General features: G+C 38.2%; 1 protein-coding gene across 6 annotated transcripts in view; it reads right to left on the bottom strand.

The window, feature by feature from the left end:
• Positions 1-20,454, bottom strand: part of DCAF6 (DDB1 and CUL4 associated factor 6) — an 84,546-nt gene that overhangs the window by 61,847 nt on the left and 2,245 nt on the right. For all 6 annotated transcript variants that reach the window (XM_062631096.1, XM_062631095.1, XM_062631094.1 and 3 more), the window contains exon 2: positions 4,365-4,426. In XM_062631096.1, the coding sequence (XP_062487080.1) occupies positions 4,365-4,426 (62 nt within the window). The remainder of the gene's footprint in view (positions 1-4,364; positions 4,427-20,454) is intronic.

Here is a 20,454-nt window from a genome sequence, read left to right on the forward strand (position 1 = left end):
TCACTGACCTTCTAGTAAGTGAGCAGTCAATACACCACATTTCTTGGTGTTCAGTACAACCTATTGACAAACACTGAATAACCCCAATCAACATGCATATGGAGCACTAAAACCAGATGCTCGATATGAGCAGGTTTTAAAAAAAATAAAAATTCGCATGTCTCATTCCGTAGTAGTAAGCCCACTATTAGAATAAACTGTGAAATAAGAACCAACTAGAAAACTAGCCAAAGGAGTATTCCATATCACAGCATGTCATGCCCAGTACATGAACCTGGAGGGGAGTCACCCAAAAGGGACCAATTGCTGCTTGGGTGGGGCTGGGTATCAGTCAGCAGGTGGTGAGCAATTGTACTGTGCATTACTTGTGTTTTCTGAGCTTTCATTTCTTCTTTTGTTGTTTCTTATTGTTATCATTATTGTTGTTATTGGTATTCTATTATCATTATATTTTACTTTATTTTAGTTATTAGACTGTTCTTATCTCAACCCATGGGTTTTACATTCTTCCGATTCTCCTCTCCATTCCACTCTGGAAGCGGAAGGGAAGCGGGGGTGAGCAAGCAACTGCATGGTACTGAGTTACTGGCTGGGTTTAAACCACAACAGCCACCCTGAAGGAGACGCATGGCACATAGGATATTTGTTTGTTACTGAACTGTCTACACATAGACATGAGAAGTTATTCCTCCAGCTAGTATTTTTTCCTTTATTTCAAAAGGTAGTATTTGCTCATGTCAAAAGCTCCATACACCTTTGAGTTCCGCAGTTCCACCTTCCTCAGCTTTCACAGGAAACAGAATTGGGAGAAAAAACAAGCAATACATTTACTCCGATTTGATATAACTTAAGAGTTGCTTTTCCCTCTATTTTCCTCCCACTTCATCGCTGCTGGTCCAAATTGATTCTATTCCAACATTTCTCCCTTGGATTTAGAGACTTCATACAGAAAGCATTTCACCTAACTCTAGATTTCGCCATCACCTTATGCTTCCTTTAGAATATACACGGAAAATGGCAACTTCTGGCATCCATATGACCTCACTGAATTGCACAATGTGAATCTTTCAACAAGACCACTGGAAGGCTACAAGCAGACATCAATGATTCAGGAAACTAATTTAATTACTTTACATACTATTGCTAGAAACTGTGCCTTCAAATGAAGTGGAAAACTGTACTATTTCAAAGACAATGGTACCTAAACTCAGAGATGAACATACTCAAAACAAAAAGGTACTAGGATAATAGTACTGCTACATAAGCACATACACTTGAAGTAATTAATAGAACTATCCCTTACAAAGATACTGTACCTAAGTATGATTATACATAGTTGTATTTGCCACAGGATCTCTCTTTCGTGTAACATAGATCAAATGGTAGGTAGGAAGTTGGAATTTACTTTTATCCTCAATTAGAAAAAAAAAAAAAATCTTGCCTTAAGTTGTCCACCGTGTCCAATTACACAGCTTGCTTTGTATAGAAAATACAAGTCACAACTTATTCCACAGAAGAATGCAAATATTTTAACTTAAAAACACAACACACACCCCGCCCCCCCCCAACAAGCTAAGCCCCACCCTCCAGCCCTCCAGAAAAAAACCAACCACGCCAAGATAACCAAATCCAGTAACACCTTATGAGTACACCTATGGCATTCATTCCTCCCATATGAAATACACGCTGATTCAGCAGCTGGGGAGGGGGTAAGACATTAGTCATGATCATTTCCCATTGATGGCATAAGCATTTTAATCAGCAAGAGCATTGTAATTTCAATTACTTTTATTTCACTGATTTTTTTCCTAAGGAAGAAGTAAGAAATTCTACTGAATTGTTGTTAGCTATAAAAGATTATTCAAAAAAACACCACATAGTAAATGAGGTAAGAACTCCTAATATCCCATTCTTTAAAGGTGAATAGTTCCAAGTAAAATTTAATTTCTAAAAACAGTTTTCAAATTGTAGCACTATTTTAAACACCTACATATAGTGCTACAAGTTCACAGTTTAAACATTTTCCACCCACTAAACCAATAAAGTTAGGCTACATGTTAAAGCATACTTTAAAAGCTAATGCAGTCAATTCAAAATGAATTTTCAAATACATTATCCACCAGGTGGCCCAAGCAATACCAGATAACACCAAATTTACAATCTCTGTTACATGACACAGAGGAGGTTAACAGAGAACAAATTCAGCCAATTTTTAACTAGCAGCGAATAAATACTATCGTCATGTCCCCTGTGTTACAAGAAAAAATGACTATTTTTACAAAATAAAGAAAAAATTATTAAAAAAACCCAACGAACTTCAGGCAAAGCAACTTGAAAAATTTCAGCTTAAGTATAGAAAAGAAATTCTATATTAAAAATCACTGTTACAAACTTTAATACAAAACCTGATAAATAACTTTCTATACATAGAATCATAGAATAGTTCGGGGTTGAAGAGACCTTACACTGTCATTCTTAAAACATTTCCTGAAAAAGACTGGGCAATTAATGCTTTGATTTTTGTTTTAAGTCAAACACCATCTGTAGCAGAACATTAAACTTAATGGTAGCTAGTACAACAAAAGCAGCTGAATTTTTACATACAGCAATTCTAATCCTTGCCTTTTCCAGCCTTTGCAGTCCCTCAAAAGCATATGTAAGTCAAAAATCATACGTCTGCTCTCAAGCCAAAAGGCTAGATTTCATTAACACTTTTCCTTCAAAAGTACTGTGCTAATTAACAATTATAACACCTTAATTTAAACATACAAGTGCAAGTAACTCAAGAGAAGTCTTTACATTTGAACATCTTTTGAAATACACATTATAGTAGAAAATTTACACTTTTTATAGGACATCTAGCATCCTTTCGCTTTTCAGGTATCTTGTACAACAAAGACAATGCTTTAAACATCAAAAATTTCTGCTGTTTGCCAAAGACAATACGGCAATCTCTTTGCCCTGTACCTAGTAGAATATGACTTTCAGTATTTGGACCACTTTCAGTAAGTGCTTAAGCAATATTTCAAGTTATGTTATTGTCTTTCAGGGAAGGTTATTTTTCACAGAATCGTATAATGGTTCAGATTGGAAAGGACCTTAAGAGCATCTGGTTCCAGCCCTCCGCCATAGGCAGGGATGCCTTACCCTAGACCATGTCACCCAAGGCTCTGTCCAACCTAGCCTTGAACACTGCCAGGGGTGGAGCTTTCACCACTTCTCTGGGCAACCCGTTCCAATGCCTCACTACCCTCATAGTAAAGAACTTCTTCCTTATATATAACCTGAAGTTTCCCTGTTTAAGTTTAAACCTATTCCCCCTTGTCCTGTCGCTACAGACTCTTCATAAGGGATACTGTCCAGAACTCCTGTAGGCTCCCTTCAGATACTGGAAGGCTGCTATGAAGTCTCCATGCAGCTTCTCTTCTCCAGGCTGAACAGCCCCAACTTTCTCAGCCTGTCTTTGTATGGGAGGTGCTCCAACTCCCTTATCATCCCTGTGGCCCTCCTCTGGACTTGCTCCAACAGCTCCATGTCCTCATTATGTGGGGACACCAGAACTGCACACAGTACTCCAAGTGGGGTCCCACAAGAGCCGAGTAGAGGGGCAGGATCAACTCCTTTGATGTGCTGGTGGTGCTGCTTTTGATGCAGCCCAGCACATGGATGGTTTCTGGACTGCAAGCACACACTGAAGCCAGCTCATGTTCAGTTTCTTATCAACCAACACCTCCAAGTCCTTCTCAGGCTGTTCTGAATCTCTTCTCTGCCCAATCTGTAGCTGTGTTTGGGATTGCCCCAACCCAGGTACAGGACCCTGCACTTTGCTTTGTAGAACTCCATGAGGTTGGCATTGGCCACCCCTCCTGCATGTTAAGGTGCCCTCTGGATGGCAATTTTGGATTTTATTGTCTCTTTAAATAAGCATGAAGTACTTGATAATATGCTTTTTAGACCTGGAGAATAAATCATTCAAAATACTAACATAGCTTTAAAGTAAAAAAAAAAAAAATAAATATATATATATATATTAACATAGCACAAAACTATTACAGATTCCATTTAAAGATTTAAGGTGAGTTCTAACAGAAAAGATAAACATGTGTTTTCCTGGCACAGAAGATTAATTCATTCAGCAGTGGGCCACAATATTAATGTACAGGAATGGTATTTTGTTTTGCTTCAAAGGTAAAGTGTCAGATGCTTAAGAAGAAAAATATCTAGAGAATTCAGATGTAGATCTCAACAAACAGTGTTTCCCAGTTCAGCCTTGATATATGGTATTTGTACTTTTAAGTTGAGGAAATATTACTGTGGCAACAAAATCACAATTTAACATCTTTTAACAAGCAAAAGTGACTTACACATCCATCATGCACATTCAAGGTTGCTTCAAGTTTTAATCTTTGAATAAACTCTCTTCTCCCTGTGAAGAAAAACACTAATTACATACTCTTTTAAAAAAACAGTAATACTGAAGAAGTAATGAAGACCCTGATAATAGGTACCAATGGGCAAAAACCTAAACAATAAAGAACCAGAATACAAACATAAATTTTGAAACAGTTCATATGGTTCTCATTTTACAAGCAATAAGACAAGCATCACATTTGCTAGCTCTTCTACCACCTCTAATAAGAGTGCAGAAATGGCAAAATGAACATTTCACAAGTTTACATGCTGAAGCTTCCTCTAAAACTAATAGTTATCAAGCAGAAAAATAACCATTTGGTTAACTTAGCTGAAAGCAAGTATACCAGTTCAAGAAGTATGATTTTTTGTATTGGAATATAAAGAAGAACATGTTTAGGTTTCGGGTAGAAAGTAAAATGCAGTTTTGTAATTTCAGCAAGGAACTGGAAGTTGATCTTCCAAGCATTATCTACAACTCTGCATCTCCTCTTAAACCAGAGAAAACCCAACTTCAATCTCATTGTTAGTGTTGCATTTTGAAAAGTAAAACTGAAGGCCAGTACCATTCCATTTGATACATACTTCAGGGATAAAACACAAAGGAAACCTTTGGAAAGGTGGCGTGAAACAAAGAGATGAAGTAGAAAAAGGAAATCTACACATGCATATCGGGTAAGGCAAGGACCCAGGAACTTTATGTCCTTATTCCTTATATACAGGCTTACTTACCACTGCACTTAAAACCACTAATGCACTATACGAATGAAGGAAAACTAAATTATATTGAAAACAATGTAGTCTTTCATGAACTATATGTTTAAACAAACAGCTTCAACTTTCATTTAGAGTGCCCTCGTTTCATGAAAACAGGTTATAGTGAACCTAATAATTCCCAGAAAGCACTTTCAGAAAATAAAAATACTTATTATAAACTTTTTATTTAAATCCTAAAAGCACTTAAGGACATTATCTCTTTGCCATGTGTTTGTGCAGCTCTCAGAACAAAACTCCAGGCATTGGACTGTAGGTACGCCTGTTAAGCTGCACTATTTTCAAATAGGAAACCTACTAAATTCACACAAAATTAACCTTCTTGCCTTCCTCTGACAAAACTAGAGTCAGGGAAAGAAGAACTGCAAACAGAACTCTCTCCACATATGAAAATCCTACAGTTCTGAACTTGTCTTGGTTCAGCACAAGGCAGAAGCATTTCAGAGCCCAGTATCACCTCTGGCAGTGTAGCGCAAATTTGGAAATGTAATTTCTCCTCTCTCCACTTGTTTCCTCTTAATACCTTTTATTTGCCACATATACTCCCAGGGGTGAAAACTAACACCTGATATCCATACCTAGTCCCTCACAATCATAGACTGCCACAGCACAACCCTCAGACTGAGAAGTAGGCACTGAACATCCCTGCCGCACTCCTTTGAAGACCAGGAAACCCTTCAAGCAGTACCAACTCCCACAGGTACACCCGCACCTTGTCCAATGCACCCGCACCAAAGCCATTTAGCTTTCCCTGCTTGACAAGGTATATTTTGGAACCTAGTTTTTGCTGGAACTACAGAGGTCCCCTCCAAGGTTCAAAACTGCTCATAACATACCTCAAGTACCACATTACACAAGTATCATAATTTGGCAAAATACTTTTTCATTTTTAAGAGGAAGTACTGACTGGATGAAATGGTTATAGAGTGCTTGCTTTTAAAACACACATAATCTAGCTTTAAAAAGATAAAAAGCATACTCTTTTACACCCCATTTTATAGACATTGAAACTGTGATATCTCAGAAGTACTACAATTTCCATTACCAAGGAAAGCCATCATTAGAGAGCCATTAAAATAACAATCTTAATCTTACGCACCATGCACTTTTAGCAAGAATGCGTATATTCTTGAATTGGGAATACATCTACATTGTTCACTACTCTTTACCACTGTTCCTTCTCCATTTTTCCCATAAGGGACAGATTTTGAACTTAAGTCCTTAACAGTTGGTTTATTGCACTTTTCATTTAAATGCTACTTTTTTTTTCAAACGATATGTATATTTTCAATGGAGGATCCTATTATCAGATCAATTTGATTTCTACAACACTTGCTTGTATGTAAATGTGAATACTGAGGTGGGAAATATCACTTGCTGTATGTTTATATATCACTTTGCATAATAGAAACCTAAAAATTTGTTTCTAGGGTGCAAGCAAGAAACAGTAAATGTGCTCTAATCACATCTTGAATTGCAATTTTTATTTTCTTAAAGAAGTCTATTGACAAAATTAGATATGAGCTAACTTCTTGGTTTTGTTAGATTAGGATTTTTTGGTCTTAAGAACAAAGTAGCTATGCAAGTTGCATTAAATGTTTACATTGAAATACAAACATACAGTGTCTCTTACACTTTCACTCCATTTGAAACATGAAAAAAAATAGCATTGCGCATCCTCCCATATGTAATTTGTTACATACATGATTAATTATCATGTGATCACTATTTATGTAAGTACTGAGGAAGGAAATAAATACAAGCAAAACTACAAGCAAAAAACTAAGCCAAATTCAGTGAGTTTCCTTATTCCCTGAAGTGAAAAGAGGGCAAGGGTCAAATAGCCTAAATGTTTTGCCTCAGAGAACTTTCCTATTTGTTAAAGTACTAAAACATGATAATACAACTGAATGGATTGATTCTAGCTTATCATTCAAAAAAAGAACCACCAGATCCTGAATGTTTTTATTTCTAAAATAAAAAACAGAACTACTCAAACTGATCTGAAGAAAATACAGTCTCTGCATTTGCTGTTATTAAAAGTTGAATAAAGTCAGTAAATCTGTGTTCTCTGTACTTCAAGCAATTACTTCCACAAGTTCATAGGTTTGGCAAAAAAACTCAGCAGTAAGTACTAGAGCTTTCTGATATTTGTGTCACCTGAATATTTTTGTCACTGCCCCATTATTAATTACATTTTAGAAAAAAAATACAATACTGCTTTTAACTGCTTTATTAATAGTCTATATCCCCTTTTTTTACTCTTCAGGTGCACCAGAACTTACATTGCTAGACTTTCTAACAGTCAAATTCTCTACATCAAGGACTCCTCTCTCCCAGGTGACAAGAATCTTCACAATCCTTAATTCTCATTCATATCTAGTGGATACTTGTTCCCTCCACCTTCCATTGAAATCAGCCCTCTAGCGAAGATGATGGAAGAGAATCAGACCTTTGACAAAACCCTATACTTTTTTTCTTACAAAATCAGCATCAAGACCTCTGTCAAGTTGTGTGTCCTGTCATTCCTGTGTCTTCACCTCCTCCCCATATTGTCTACAGACTCTGTAAGAGCCGGAAACTCTTTACTTTTCCCCTTAACTACATGCCACCAGAAACTGATAATTTAATTCTGTGAGGATGCTTCAATATGTAATTTCATATATTCAAGTAAGGCCTGGGATCAAGTGCTCAATCTGTCATCACCAAGATGATCTCACTGGACAGTGAAACATACATGAGGCTTGCTTTGAAATTGCTGTGGTGGTGTAACTATCAACAGGAATAAAATGAAATGAAATGAAATGAAATGAAACAAGACGTAAAAGCACTGTTGAATTTCAAATGGCAGTGATGACCTTCCTGTGAAGTGTTCACATAGCTGTAATTTGGAAAGCTATCTAGCTACTGCTCCACCTATCAATTTTCACTAGACATTATGCACCAACTGAAGCCTTAAGGTGCAATGCCTCCCTCAGTACACTGATCAATAATTTTTCTGATTTATATTAAGCTAAAGACTAGAGGACCATTTCCAAGGCCATATTCTGTGTATGGAAGAAGCTATGCCTTGAGTCACTCCTAATATGAATTTATATATTAAGAAGTGGGCAAAAGAAAAACTGCAGCTGCTTCCTTGTAACTTACTTCTTCAAAATGTTCCACTGCACACAGTGTCAAATCAAATGATGCTTTGGCACTCCTTTCTGAAGAATTACTTAACTCTGGTGTATGGGCACAAGCACATAGCTCTAATTTTCCTTCAGGGAGCAATATCAAAACACCATTGTCCCTTAACTCACAGCAGTTAAGACACCATTTAGGTCACAGTGCTCAGTTTAGGAATTGCTTTCTACATGGCTATTTTGGCAGAGATACACACACCTTCTTTAGTCAATGCTGCTTCAGAACCAATGACAGCAGTGAGACTTAATGCTTCAAGGCATGTGAAACCTTCACATATTTTAAACTGTACTTCAGAATTTCCCATTGAAAAAGTACAAATCATCTCATGATGAAGGTCTAGCTTTAAAGTACTACGAAACTTTGATCCAAGCCAGCACCACCATGATAGCAGACATTAAAAGACAACCCTTACTCAGAAAAGCAGTAATAGATCCCCTTTGTCAAATGAACACTCATTTATGTCAAGCTGGCTCTTCCCAAGTCCAAGTCCCTTAGCACTAGCTTACTGTGACATTTGGAATGCTCTAGTTTAAAACTGAAATGGAGCCAGCTTCTGTTCCCAATGCAGAGCACATGTTATCTTGCACCCTAAGCACATTTAAAAACTACTCTTGATTTTCCAGGGTAGAAAACCAGCTTTTGATGAAGCCACTCCATGAAAAGATGGTGAGTCCAGTTCATTTGTATGTAGAAAAAATCTCTATATATTTCTGGACTGACTACGTCAAACTCCGCAGAATGAGCCAATGTAACTTTCAATCGATGTCTCAACATGCTGCTTACCCAGCAAACAGAATTCTCCAAACACCTTACAGTAAACAGAACTATATACAACATCCATCAGGCTATGTTAAAATTCTTGAAGATGAATTAAAATTTTAAAATACATTTTTAGGTACATAGACTGACAGTAGCCCCATTTTATAGACGCCAAAACTGTGACACAGGAAGCTGAAGCAATTTATCAAAGAAAGAGTGAATCAGAAATACAGTCAAAAACCAAATCCACTGGTGTGACCTCCAGTATTTTGATCAAGGTTCTTGGTTGTATTTCCTTACTATTCTGTAGTATTGTATAAATGCCAAAATATGGTAGCTCTTGGTTCTGTCAATGTTTACAAGATTACCTTTCAAGTTACTTTGAACAACTATTTCATTATTGTTTCAGATCAAAACAGACAACCCAAATTTTTCTCTGCCCTTAATGATACTTTATGAAGCCTGAAGCTCTGAACACTATATGGAAAACACAAAATATTTGCATTTTTATGAAAAGACTTAATTGTCATTTCAATAGGTAAGAGCTTTGCTACTCAACACCCAGCATCAAACAACTTGGTGCTAATCAAGCTTGCACTCAAATCCAAAGATAATATTATGAAGCTTATTCTGAAGTATAAGAAACACAAAACTTTCACTTTTATTATATTAACACTAAGACAGGAAGTACGGAAGACAAGACGCAATGCTCTGAATTACAATTCAGCAAGCCTATCATATATCCTGGTGAGTATATTAACATAAAATTTGATCTCAAAAGAAACACAAAGAGATCTGCTAAAGTAAAAAGACAAAGTTCAGCAATGCTATATGGTTTAAGACAATTAAGAAGCATTTTGGAAAAGAATTCTGTCTAGGTGTGCTTCTACCAAACCTGAAAGAGTAAGTTACTACAGGTAACAGCACAGATAAGATTTGTTTGCATTAGCAGCAATGCCTATAATTAACTAGCAAACATTTTTCACATACTAAAAGTACCCACTCGTGAATGTAAGCTTCCATTGGGCTTCATCACTGGTAAGACTACAAGCCTTTGAACTTTAAACCAGTATGTTTAATTTTTGTTTGATATTTACCTAATGTTTTATGCTTGAAAAATACATAATACATAAAATTCCACTGCATTAATACCAAATTTTTAAGGTGTTCTCAGTAGCAAAAATGTAACATAAAGCACGACTACCTGTCTTAGCAAAGGCATTTCATCTGCATACTCCAAGTACTAGCTTTTGAGTGTGCTATGCTGGCTAATACTAAGCGGATTTCATTCACAAGTACATCATATTCTGACTTTTTTTATATTATGGCACTAATATTTCTAATTTCTACAGAGCAGAGGACAAAAATCCATGTGATAAAAAAAAAACAAAGCTGTATCTATGTAAAAGACAACTAAAGGCAAAAAGCACGTTACTCTTCTAAACACAAAACTACCTGATATAGCTTAAGTGTGATTAATTGGACGTATGATTAACCAAATGCAAAAGCATTTTCTGTTTTCTCCACCAGCACTAAAATATGTCTCTCCAAGTAAGCAACCTGAAGTTCTAAAAGATACACCAACACAAAACTGAACAGTCATCAGATTTAGAGAAATACACCTGAGCCCCGTTTTCTTCTCATCAAAGGAGGCTTCTATTAACTGAAGGCTAAAAGAAGTATTATGCAGTGTTGTAGGTTTCAATGTATCTTTGGAAATGCTGAAAAGTCCTCAACTGAAATAGTATGTGCAACAGTAACATATGTTGAATTTTTTTTTTTTTTTTTGTAAAAATGGTATTAACATAGTAATCCAGACAATCCTTCCAACACTTTGGGAAGTACACATCACATCAGGTATTCTGCTTTATTTTCTCAAGTGCTACTTATCTGTGTAACACCCAAGGTGATTTAGGAGCTCTACTTCTCAGCAAGAACACACTGTGTAAGAAGCTGAAACGGGTATGACTCTGCCCCAGCATGAAAGTTAAAGACTGCTAGCAGCAGAACTATGATCTATCATCTCCAAGCACTCAGGCAAAATGAAAACTGGAACATGGAAAATCACTAGCAGAAGGAAAGGAAAAGTTACTGGAACCTGCTCTTAAGAGAAGCACATTTCTAGCAGACACATCCTCTTACGGCTGAAAATGTGTGCACCCAACACTGCTGCCAGTCCTCCCATTATGTGCCTATCAGAGGCTACTGCTTCATCAAATCAGCCAACAGGATTATGCACATGAATATCCCATAGCCCATTTTGGACAAAATGGTCTGGGACCAATAAAAGCCTACTATTTAAAATTGTTTAAGCTAACTCAATACTCGTTTTAAAAAATATTAAGAAGTGATTAAATAGAAGCTTACACCAGCATATCTAAAGAGACATGTCTTCTAGCAAAAACAGCACTGACTGCCTTTCCCACAAGGATGGCTCAATGAAACAGAGAATTTGGACATGGCAGAACTGAATTAAAGCATTTACTATTCTGCACTCCTACCTAATCAAACATATCATTTAATCCTGGGTACTACTGGAATGATACACTGCCAGGTTTAGGGGAGGATGTGAAACTGAAATAGACATACACACTGTAACAGATAGAGGTACATCACCCCCTGAGATGACAAGCATAAACACTTGGAAATTGACAAGGAATTTAAAGACAAATGACATGCAAAGTTAAGCTAAGGCAGAAATCTGAGTCTTGGTAGTAGATGGCTGTTATGTTCACACTGTGACATAAATTGAATTATCATTGAGCATTTAAAAAAAAAATGAAAAAAAAGCTTACTTTTAAAAGTTTTGTTGCATTAAGCTATATGTATTCATCCTACATGACCAAAAAAACCTGTTGTTTAACTCAAGAGTCTCCATTTTTACTAGAGTTTTCAGGACATAGCAGTGTTTCTAAAATAAAAACAAATTAAAAAGGAACCACATTTTTCCTCATTTCCTAGGAAAGGTAAACAATGGAAACACATATAAAAACAAAGCCCCGTAACCTAAACAAAGAGGAGGTTTGGACTTTGTATAATAGTTTTCTGTATTGGTGACATTTCAGTAGTCCAATAAAGACTAAACAAGCACCACAATGCATTCAGTTTACAGGAAAGGATGGATCTCCCATCTTCCTCATGGTATCTGCTAAGTAGCAAACAGCAGTATTACTGATGCATTTTATTTTCGTGACAAAAGCCTACAAATCCTCAAAGAATAAAATGAGGTAAATAAAGAGATACTAAAATTCACTAATGTGATTCAGATTCCATCTCGCTATATTCACCTTCAATATTTAATGATTCCACACATACTAAAGTATGTGTGGAATCATGGAGTAAACTCACTAAGGTCTAAAGACACAAAAATGCTGCAACTTGCACTTAATCAGTGAAAAGTCCAGCTTTGTTTGAATGCTGGCATACTCTAAATCTGACCTGATCTTTACTGCTAGACAGGACAAGTCTCAAGTGTCAACAAGATCTTGATACATGATCAGTTATAACCCACTAGACTATTTTGGGGACATTCAAGGATAGAAGATCACGAATCACACGCAAAGTCACAAGAACTCATAGCATTGCTGTGCAACAACTTCAAAGTGACTAAACACAGAGATTCTTACTCTAATGGAGTTAATGGAAGCAATCCAACTGGAAGAAGGATATGGGGAAAATAAATACTTAAAAAAGAGTGAGATCTCAAACGATCCCACATATGAGTGCCTCAACCTGAAATACAAATCCAGTATATGCAGCACACAACTTGTTTTTGCAGAAAGAGACAGCTTTCATGTATCCAAAACTCATTACTACAAGATCAAGGTGCAACTTAACTCTGAAGCTGTCTGACACACTCAGTATCAAAATATTGGCAGTTATTTACAAAGCAAATACATTCTTTGTACAAACATTGTATTTAAAAACATAAATGTAAATTCGATAAAATACCGCAGTCAAAAAATAAAAGATACTTACAGTGCACACAAATCTTTTAGTCTCCAGCTGTTTGCATGAGAAGCGTGAGACTTGAAAGGATATAAAGCAAATCCAGCTGTTTGCATGAGAAGCGTGAGACTTGAAAGGATATAAAGCAAATACATTTTCATTCTAAGACTAATTCAAATAATATAATTATATATGCAAAGCCTTGGGACTACAACACACATACATGCATACTTTGTAACCATTAACACACGTAATTATTGTTTACTGCACAGATATTACACATAAGGTTAACCCCTTAAAACAAAAAGTATATCTGCGTAACTCAGCCCTTGGCAAGCAAAGCTGGCAAAACTGCAGACAAAAGGCCCACTGAACTTTTGAAGATCAATAATCTGATACACTTGTACCTATTTTTGATCATTTCCTTCTAGTCCACTTGAGCTGTCTGTATTTGTGTGCAATGCTGGAAACCCCTCTTTCATTAATGTTTTTATGCTGTATGTCAAGATATAACAGCACCAAAAATGTTGGTGACTTAGAAAATTCAAAATCAAAACTCAGTAAGCAGGTTCACATAACATCTGATATAGACAGTACTATAAAATTTAAAAAAAAAAAAAAAAGAAAAAACAAAACCCCAAAAATCAAGTTTCAGCAAAGCAATTCCACCAAAGAACATAATAATGTGATGGTTTTTTTTTCAGTATACTAAAGTGATTGCCAACACTTTAGCACTGAGTAGGAGAAAGGTGGGCCAACACTGAGAAGAGAGAAGCAGTATCACAAACTATAGCAATTAAATGACAGAACACACATGAAAGATGCAACTGTGAAAAGGTCAATGATATTGTTAACGACAAGCAAAGACTCCTGAGACTGTAGCAAATCAAGCTATCAAGTTCAAATACTGCCACATAGCTGTACCACTTGCAGGCGCAACTGGGTTCTGCACCTACACTTCCACAACTCAGCTAGACTATGAGTGAAATAATCCCCAAAATAACAGAAGACTGATTAAACTTAAATTAAAACGAAGTATTTAGGACTCGCACCACAGAAATACCCAGCCAAGCTTAATCTTGCCTCCCATCTTTCACCTCTTTCTGGTTTTCTGGTATGTACCAAACTGTAACCAGACAGCTTTTCTCTGTGTGTTGCCTTGTCCAGATGATTCTGCTATGCTATGCTTCTCCCCCCACCACCACCCCTTTACTGATAGTGTGCTACTTTCTACAAAATTTTATTAAAAACATTTTAAATGGGTATCGTTATTATCACAGCTGATTTACCTGGAAGTAGGGAAAAAAAAAAAAAGAAAAAAAGAACATATTAATGTTTCTGTGCTAGGATCACCCACAATTTTTTTTCCTTTCAAAATGCTGTTTTAAACACATGCATTGTGCCTTTCTATTCCTTGGTACCAATTTAAATAAGATTTGCCTTAGTCGATGAGGAATGGGTTAGAGATCAGTTGAGCAATCTGGACATCCATAAATTCATGGGTCCAGATGGGATGCACCCACGGGTGCTGAGGGAACTGGCGGAAGTCATTGCTAGACCGCTCTCCATCATCTTTACCAAGTCTTGGGAAACGGGAGAGGTGCCTGAGGACTGGAGGAAAGCAAATGTCACTCCAGTCTTCAAAAAGGGCAAGAAGGAGGACCCGGGTAACTATAGACCGGTCAGCCTCACCTCCATCCCTGGGAAAGTGATGGAACACCTTGTCCTTGGTGCCATCTTAAGGCATATCAAGGATAAGAGGGTTATGAGGGGCAGTCAACATGGCTTCACCAGGGGGAAATCATGTTTGACCAATCTCTTAGCCTTTTATGAGGAAATAACGCGGTGGATGGATGATGGCAGAGCGGTGGATGTGGTCTACCTTGACTTCAGCAAAGCATTTGACACAGTCTCCCACAGCACCCTCACGGCTAAATTGAGGAAGTGTGGACTGGATGATCAGGTAGTGAGGTGGACTGCGAACTGGCTGAAGGAGAGAAGCCAGAGAGTTGTAGTCTATGGGGCAGAGTCTAGTTGGAGGCCTGTAACTAGTGGAGTGCCTCAAGGGTCAGTACTGGGACCGGTATTATTTAATATATTCATCAATGATTTAGATGAGGGAATTGAGTGTACTATCAGCAAGTTTGCTGATGACACTAAGCTGGGAGGAGCGGCTGACACGCCAGAAGACTGTGCTGCCATCCAGCGAGACCTGGACAGGCTGGAGAGTTGGGCAGGGAATAACTGGATGAAATATAACAAGGGAAAGTGTAGAGTCCTGCATCTGGGCAGGAACAACCCCAGGTTCCAGAATAGGTTGGGGAACGACCTGTTAGAGAGCAGTGTAGGGGAGAGGGACCTGGGGGTCCTAGTGGACGACAGGATGACCATGAGCCAACACTGTGCCTTTGTGGCTAAGAAGGCCAATGGCATCCTGGGGTGTATTAGAAGGGCGGTGGTTAGTAGGTCGAGAGAGGTCCTCCTTCCCCTCTACTCTGCCCTGGGGAGACCACATCTGGAATATTGTGTCCAGTTCTGGGCCCCTCAGTTCAAGAAGGACAGGGAGCTGCTGGAGAGAGTCCAGCGCAGGGCAACTAAGATGATTAAGGGAGTGGAGCATCTCCCTTATGAGGAAAGACTGAGGGAGCTGGGTCTCTATAGTTTGGAGAAGAGGAGACTGAGGGGTGACCTTATTAGTGTCTATAAATATATAAAGGGGGAGTGTCACGAGGATGGAGCCAGGCTCTACTCAGTGGCAAACAATGATAGGACAAGGGGTAATGGGTACAAACTGGAACACAAGAGGTTCCACTTAAACTTGAGAAGAAACTTCTTCTCAGTGAGGGTGACAGAACACTGGAACAGGCTGCCCAGGGAGGCTGTGGAGTCTCCTTCCCTGGAGACATTCAAAACCCGCCTGGACACATTCCTGTGTAACATTATCTAGGTGTTCCTGCTCCAGCAGGGGGATTGGACTAGATGATCTTTTGAGGTCCCTTCCAATCTCTAGCATACTGTGATACTGTGTGATACTGTGGTATCAGGAAACTCATTTCAGACCTAACCTCTTCATTAAATTCCTCCAAATTCAATTTGGTATCAACAGGTCTTGATGACACATTCAGCTTTCAATTGCCTATCCATAATTTTTTGACTATAGCTGTCAAGTCTTGCTTTTATTAGCAAATGAAAAAAAACCCAAATATACCCAGTTTAAGGCAATGCCTGATCCCTGTACTCTCTCCTGGCTTTTACAATTACAAAGTAGCACTTTTTTTCTCTCCAATGCAATACATCTTAAATTTTTCTATCCAACTGCTGAAAATCGAATGACTACAGAACATTTATTGGCTAATACAGCATGTTAAGGATGTTTGGGTTTGTTTTCAAGTTGTATTTTCTTCTCTTTCATTACACTGTGATCTTCAATTCTGGCTCTGCCAATTTCCATTATTTAGAAAATATCACTAAGGAAAAAAAAAAATGGGGAGTTCAACTGTATCTCTCTGAAATCTTCAGTTAGTCTTGTTTCACAAAGTGTATTTGGTGTGTGCCAGAATATGTCACTACAGAATTGGTTATTCCGGGCACACACCAAAGTGCAGTGGAAGACGCCGCACATCAGGAAGCTACATTGTTTACATTAAAACAGCAGTTAATCATTTGCGTCCTCAGAACCAGACAACTAGGCGAATTTATAATGGTCCTTTTTCAAGCAGAAGTTAATTTGCTAAACCTATAGAAGGAAAACCAACATAAACCACCTCTACCAATTCTGGGGTTTTAGCTGTGACAGATGAGCGCTTTTAATTCATGCTGGAAAAGAAAATTATTGCCAGAAGTTTAGGACATGAAATGTAACAATGCACCTGAAAAACTAAACATCAAAAGTATTATGCAAAGAATTAAAGAAGGGCTGATTAAATACCCTGTGACTATCTCAAAGTCTGCAAGAGCACCAGCTCCAAAGCTGATAATTTTAAAGCTGGCTGACCCTTCTTATTCTGCATTATTTTCAAAGACTAAGATATCACATGCTAAAATACATCTAGGAGCAAAAGCTGTGGAAAATAACACATATCTTTCTGTTTTTTCTCCCTAACATTCAATTTCCACCTGTGGTTTTGTTTATTTATCCACAGAAAAGCAACAGAGAATAAAACTTTTCCATCTTTTAAGGAATCAGTTTCACTCTCGCACCCTGAGGAATGTATTTAAGGAAGAAATAAATGCTCCAACAGCAGTACCCAATTCCGTCTACATTCAGTGAGCCACTATTAGTTTTATAAACTAGTAAGGTTAGGAATGTAACACTGTCAATATCAGAACTGATCAGCTGTCCATACACATAATAGCTGCTCTTAACTATCCTATTTTTCAGCCCTATCTATGAACAGGGTAATTAACTAACTTCAAAACTGTAATTACTTTTGGTTCTATTATGGTTAATATCAGTAAAGACGGGGATTGACTGACACCTGATCACTCTACTATCTACATAATAATATATTTACTTTTCTCTTTTTAGCAACAGCTGTTGGAACTTTACAAAATCTGGCCACAATCAACCTAATTGCTGGTTTCCTTATAGTTGATTTACAGATTTCAAACCTTTCCTAAATCTTGAAAAATAGGATGAGAAAAACTTAGTAAGATATGAAACAGTCTTTAAAGAGAGTGGGAGTGGAGCTCAGAAATCATACAATCATAGAATCAACTAGATTGGAAAAGACCTTTAAGATCAGCAGGTCCTTTCCCTCTGGGGAAGGAATTGTTCCTCATCTCCATCTAAACCTCCCCTGGTGCAGCTTGAAGCTGTTCTCTATTGTCCCATCCCTCATTCCTTGGGAGCAGAGACCAGCTCCACCCCCCCCCCACCCCTCACCTCCATCCTGTCAGGCAGTTGTAGAGAGCGATAAGGTCCCTCCGAGCCTTCTCTTCTCCAGACTAAATCCTCCCAGGTCCCTCAGCTGTTCCCCATCCCACTTGTGCTCCAGGCCCTGCATCAGCTCCACAGCCCTTCTCTGGCCCTGCTCCAGCATCTCAATGTCTCTCTTGCAGTGAGGGGGCCAGAACTGAACACAGGATTCAAGGCGCAGACTCACCAGTGCCCAGTGCAGGGGGACAATCACTGACCTGGCCCTGCTGCCACACTGGTGCTGACACAGGTCAGGATGACGGTGGCTTCCTGGCTGCTTGGGCACAAGCTGCTCATGCTCAGCTCCATCAATTAGCACCCCCAGCTCCTTTCCCATGAGCAGTTTCCAGCTGCTCTTTACCAAGTCTGGAGCATTGCAGGGGGTTGTTGTGGCCCAAGTGCAGAACCCAGCACTTTGCCTTGTTGAACCTCCTTCTACTGGCTACATCCCATGGATCCAGCCTGTCCAGATCCCTCTGCAGACCTTCCTACCCTCCAACAGATCGACACTTCCACCCGACTTGGTGTCATCTGCAAATTTACACATCCCAGTATGGAGCAGTACAGACCGGTACGTACCAGTAGACATCATCACAACACTATCTTTAAGAAATCTGGTAAGGCTAAAAATTTCCTGTCACAAGGAAAGATGGTGTTAGAAAATAGTATGTGAAAAAGGATATCAGAGATTAGGGAGAACTGAATTCTTTTGATACTTGCTTCCATTGTGTCAAGCACCACACCTTCAAACAGTCACTCTGAGCTAAAAAATGGAATTAGTTCCTCTCTGCAAACTAGACTAACAAATCTGCTTTGGATACCTGTCATGTCAGTTAACAAAACAAAACACACAAACAAAAAGCCCTGAACACACACACACACACACTCACTCCATCTTCCTCATGGCTAAACAGCCATCCTCAGAAGCATGACCCTTTATAGAAAAGCAAACCAACCCATCAAACCTATCACATTAAATATTTCAGAGGAATTACGGACTCACTTCTTTCTTGCAAGAAAACCATGCTACTCTTTCTCTAGTCCAATTATGATATGCTATACTTTATCTGCATAAAGGCCTTTATTGTGATGGCACCAGACACTTACCTGCTACTGGAACTGGCATGTTCTTCAGTCACAGAAATATGGCCACAATGATACAAAATAGTAACAAAGAACTGGGGTTGTCTGGGAAAGTATCATGACTGAATAATGTTAGTCAGTTTCAAGGCAAAATTTAAACTGGATACTCCAGTTTACTATCAGTGTTTTTCTCCGTAAAAGCACTGTGACTTTAACAACTGGAACTCAGTTTCCATCTGTAAACCAGCAGCAGACAGGATTGAATGCCCAAACTGAATCAAAGAAAAGAATATTACTGAGAGCCAGGGCCTAGCTTTATCTGGAGACTTCAGATACAAATGCTGTCTGAAGCTGATACTAATTAGCCTACAAATGCAGAACACAACATAGCTAACAGATATGTAAGACTCCCATTTTCCCTCTATCACCACAGCAGGAATTCTTAACAAATGATAACGTCTGAAGGATATGCCCCAGGTACGTATATATTGCCTCATCTCCACAAAACTTTCCTTTGGAACTCTGTCCAGAACCAAGTAGGCTTCAGAGCAATTAGTTAGAGACCTTGCAAAATCAGACAAAGTTTTGCATGGATATAAATTTCAGGAATGAACTATCTGTATTGAAAGATACAGTATGATGCACATATCCTTCCTGGAGCAGCTGTTTTCAAAAGCTGAAAGAGGTTATAAATAGAGTGCCACTTGATTGCCAGTTCACATGAAACTAAAACAATGAGTAAATGGGAAAAAGCAATTAGTTCTCAGATGTTTTCCTCCAATACAGAGTTGCCTTCAATATTCCACATATTTTACATTGTAGCAGAACAACACAAATGGTTCACTATGCAAGTATCATTTGTACATACACATCTTCCTTCCAACACATTGTGAACAGCACTGTTAGTTTTGGACTTGCTGTTAGGGTTCTCCTTTGATTTGTTTACTGAGAAAGAGCAAACAAGAAACTTATAACCTGCTTTAGTCTGTAGTGGTATCCACAGTAGTTTTGACAATTTTGCCAAAATAAACCCCAACAAAAGCAAACAAACAAAAAAAAACCAAGCAAACAAACAAAAAGCAATAAATGCACATACACAATGCCTTGAGTCTCCCAGAGCTATTTACTAAGTCAAAATGAAATGCTTTACTTACATCTGTTCTGTCAGACTGTTGAAACACTTTAAAACCAGCGTAAATAGGAAGAAACCATACTTTCCATTCAGACTAGAGCAGCAACGAACAACATTACCTGTCTGACCACTGCGCTCTCAACCTATGTTCAAACAACAAAGCTCCTAGGTAGAATTGCTTAAGTCTGAAAGAAAAAAGACGCATACATACACTAAACTGTACGCAAAAAGGCATGACAACAGA

This window comes from Pezoporus occidentalis, unplaced genomic scaffold (genome assembly GCF_034315485.1).
Source record: "Pezoporus occidentalis ecotype Australia unplaced genomic scaffold, CSIRO_AGI_Poc_V1 ctg368, whole genome shotgun sequence".
In the NCBI taxonomy this organism is placed as follows: Eukaryota; Metazoa; Chordata; class Aves; order Psittaciformes; family Psittacidae; genus Pezoporus; species Pezoporus occidentalis.